The 4,094-nt window shown below is 38.8% G+C and overlaps 1 protein-coding gene across 1 annotated transcript; it reads right to left on the reverse strand.

Annotated features, from left to right (window-relative positions):
- Positions 1 to 1,637: 1,637 nt before the first annotated feature.
- Positions 1,638 to 2,019, reverse strand: LOC134794048 (uncharacterized). The gene has a single exon (XM_063765751.1). It carries the CDS (start codon positions 1,954 to 1,956, stop codon positions 1,672 to 1,674), a length of 285 nt encoding a protein of 94 aa, XP_063621821.1. The 5' UTR covers positions 1,957 to 2,019; the 3' UTR covers positions 1,638 to 1,671.
- Positions 2,020 to 4,094: the final 2,075 nt, after the last annotated feature.

Consider the following 4,094-nt stretch of genomic DNA (forward strand, 5'->3'; position numbering starts at 1 on the left):
AGAAGACTGGCAAAAGTTACTATACTTGGCCAAGCAAATCTTGTCAGTAGCAAAATGCGCGAAATTCAAATTTTCTATGGGACGAAAACTCTTCGCGCCTACATATTTTAAATTTGCCGCCTTTTTCTACTGACAAGATATGCTTGACCAACTATAAGTACGAGTATTATAAAGAGTTTCTCAAAGTTAACATTACCAATAGGTTTATGGTAACTTATAATACTTAGGTACCTACTTATAATTCAAAAATAAAACCACAATATACTAGAAAGTAGTTTGCATTGCACTAGCATGAATTTTATTCCATAATAATTCAAGCTAACAATAAATCACTAATTGAAATAAACAGGTAGGTACAGATACAAATTAGGTACAAAACACATTATTACCTACACTAAAATCCTATTTATTATGGTTTAGGAACCTGAAAAACTAAACCACCTGGATAACTTGTATAATAAGATCTGTACACACTCTTAGGATTTTTAGGATTGTTGTAAGTGAAAGAAGGGAAGAAATTCAAGTTGTTTATGAAAGGGGGAAGTGTTATATTGGGCAACGAGATGGAGGGTAATGAAGACGTGGAAGGTAACATGGATGATAATGATGATACGGACGGTAATGAGGGAAAAAAGGAGGTTAAGGATGGTAATGAAGGTAAAAAGGAGAACCAATCAGAGATGCCCCGATTTCTTTGACAGAGAGCAATCATCCCCATGCGATTTGCGTCCCCATTTGTTTCTTTTGCTTCTGGCACCAATTCTTTGAAAGGAAATCGCTGATTTTCTTTAGCTACAGACGTATCTAAATCCAATTTTGTAACAGGAACGAATTGGGTTGGGTATGTTATAGTGATGTATGAAGGTACTGCTACAAGGGACTCCGCTGTTGCCAGTTCTTCCAAAATGATTGGAGCCGCCATTGCAATTCCAAAGAGACACAGAGTCAAGAGTAACATCTGAAATAACGTTAATAACATTGTAATTTTAAACCGATTAAATTAACAAGATTATGACGAAACTCGAAGTAATTATTGAGACATTACCTTAACGTGGGTGCAGATGAATACGCAATGAATTTGTAGATAAGTGACACTTTAACTTATAGTTGCCGCTCATTTGATTACATTTTACTTAGTTAGGCAATAACCAATAATTAATCAGTCTACTAATAGGTACTAGTTTTCATTTCTGCTTAACCAATAGGGCATTTGACGTAAAATGTTCATGATAATATTTCCAGACCTAAAGCATAAAGTTTCGTTACTATTTTTATGTTTTTTATGATATACTTAGCAGGCATCCCAGCAGATGAATCGCCTGATGGTAAGCAATTACCGTTGCCCATAGACACTTTGCATCACTAGAGGGGTAGATGGAAGTAGGTACCTACGCACTTTTCTTAAGAGTTTGAAGGTCGTAAATACCGCGCGCGACAGATTCCACAGTTTAGCTATGTGTGTATGTGTGTGTGTGTGTGTATTTGTATGAATAGGGGTCTTAATAAACTAAATTTTTAAAAACCTACAGCTTATAATTTAGGGTAAAAAAACAATATTGAAACTGTACACGTTTATTAACTGAACTACCTTTCAAAATTCAAAACGTTAAATATAAGTTAGTAATTTAAATAACCAACGTCTTCAAACAGTTCTGAATTCGAAAAGCAAAATCAAGCGGTCTTCTCCTCAACCTTGTAGCCATCAAGACCAGCGCTGTATTTGGTGATGTGGGTCTTGCCGTCGTCGCCGATGTACGAGGTCTCGCCCTCGGTGATGAGGACATGTCCACCGCTGGGGGAGGGGATCAGGCGGCCTCGCTCGGAGACCACGGTGCCCTCGGCCGTGACGTAACGGAGCGCGTACTGCCCGAATTCGTCGTGGATCTCCTCGTGTTGAAGCGCGGGGAGCGCGCGACGGGCCGCCGCTGCCTCGAGAGGGCTACGGGGGACTCCCATGGCTAGGGAGACGGCCACGAGGCATGACAGGATGATGAACTGTAAAGTATAGAAAACGCCATTTTAAATATCGGAATAGCTGCTTAGAAAGCATTGTAACTGAAATATGCCAAATGCCGACGTTACTCTCACGTTTTAGTAGGTACATTTTCAATGGTTCGTTAGATACCTAAGTGTTCCGTGAACAAAGTTTTGTACGGAAGATTAATACTTACGGTGTTCATGTTGAATGATCGGTTAACTCAAAGCCGACTGGTGTCAAATACAATGTAAGCGTTAGCTTAAATACAAAAATATGTCATAATCTGCTAATTACAAACTCGAACTTCGACTAAACATCCGCATTATTGCAAAGGTTACTATTCTGATTCGAAACAATAACTTGAAATTAGGGTCCTGTGCAAGTTACCTTGTACACCGAATGTGTCTTGATTTTTATTTAACTTCACATCTGTAACTAGAAGTTTTAATTACAGGGTGGCCTAAAAATATGTTGTCAAAATTACTGCGGCATAATATTACCTACCTGATAATTTTAACAAACGTTTGCGTTTGACTAACAAATCTAAGGGAAAATATTTTGAAGATACTACTTTTTGTTTTAATTAAATGCTTGTAGTTTAGATTTTTTAAATATGTTTTGTAAAAGACGTGTACCTACTTACACCTATATTCCTATTTTAAACGTATTTTATTCCCACAATATTATAGGTAACTTCTGGATTTAATTTACTGATTATCATTAGGTTACCTACTAGATTAATTTAAGAATCTTACTTAGCATTAAGATAAATATTGAGAGGTGTGGAAGAGAAAGACATGCTGCGCCGACGCCAAGTGAATGGGACAAGGGCAAGAGAATGATGATTGAGAGTCAAATTTCCCAAAAATATCATACACATCTGATATTTTATAAGTAGTATAAGTATATAATGATATTTTTCAGGAATCAGATATTTTCTGATAGAACGGTTCTCAAAATAAAAACGATGTGGACTTGTGATACCGATTTATTCCTTTGTACGGAACCCTTTTCCACCAGACCAGACCAGACGTACTTACATAATATTCAAGAGCTAATATAATACCTACGTTAATATACTTGTTAAGTACCTTAGTAATTAATCGCATATCTTGCATTGTATACACATAACGGAGAAGTTAGGTGTTAAATAGTGATTAGCGCAAAACTATTGATGAATAATTAGCGCACAGGTTTAACGTGACAGCCCGAATTTCCCAAGAAACGGGAACTACTAAAAGTAATGTATATATAAATTGGAGTACTTCTTACTTTCAATCATTACTTAGTTTTTGCAGTCTGTCATCAAACTACTGTGATCATGGTAAGTTCCCGTTTTGAATAGAAAAAAACCTACTTTTTGGCCTTATGTGCTTAATACAGTTAAAACAAGCGTGATGCCTAGGCATATTACAATTTAATACAGATACATTTTTCGCATTAATCCCGCTATATCCTCAACTAAGTTTATTATTGTTTCTTCCAGATTTCAAAAACAGTATTACTGTTTGTCTTTGGAGCGACCATAGCGTCGGCCCAATTCATGCCAAGACTGCTAAGGCCCACACCTTACGATATGTCACTAATGCCATATCTGCGTTCAAGTGGCTGTCCCACCGGCCCTGCTTTAGCGCCCGTCATCTGTCAATTCATGCAGCCAAACCTGGGACTCTTCAAGCCACAGCTAATCAAACCTTCAACTTACATCCCACCGCTAGTTGTCGAGAAATGCGACAAGCCTGAATTGGAAATCCAATTGCCAGCACGTGACCCTATAGTGATCCCAGAAGCGCCTATACTACCACCAATCACGGTCCCGAAATTCCCGGTACCTGTGATCCCAGAGCCTATCCCACCGATGCCTATTGTGGAGCCCTGTGAACCTGCTCCAATCGCAATTTCGTCGGCTGTAAGCGTTCCTGTTGCGCCTGTGTGGCCGCCGCTAGAGATGCCTGTTTTCCCTGAGATTATTGAGTATCATGGAGCTGATATGTCGGAGTCGGTGGGGAATTGGATCGACTATCAACCAATGCTGGTTCCAGAGGCTCCAGCGATTGTAATTCCCGAGGCCATTCCTGGGTCAATTATTAAGCCTTTAACCATCCCGCCTGCCCCC

The sequence above is a fragment of the Cydia splendana genome, chromosome 9, assembly GCF_910591565.1.
Source record: "Cydia splendana chromosome 9, ilCydSple1.2, whole genome shotgun sequence".
Classification (NCBI taxonomy): Eukaryota; Metazoa; Arthropoda; class Insecta; order Lepidoptera; family Tortricidae; genus Cydia; species Cydia splendana.

What these genes read in the sequence shown, in the direction of transcription:
- LOC134794048 (XM_063765751.1), bottom strand. Translation starts at nt 1,956, where the DNA reads ATGGGAGTCCCCCGTAGCCCTCTCGAGGCAGCGGCGGCCCGTCGCGCG.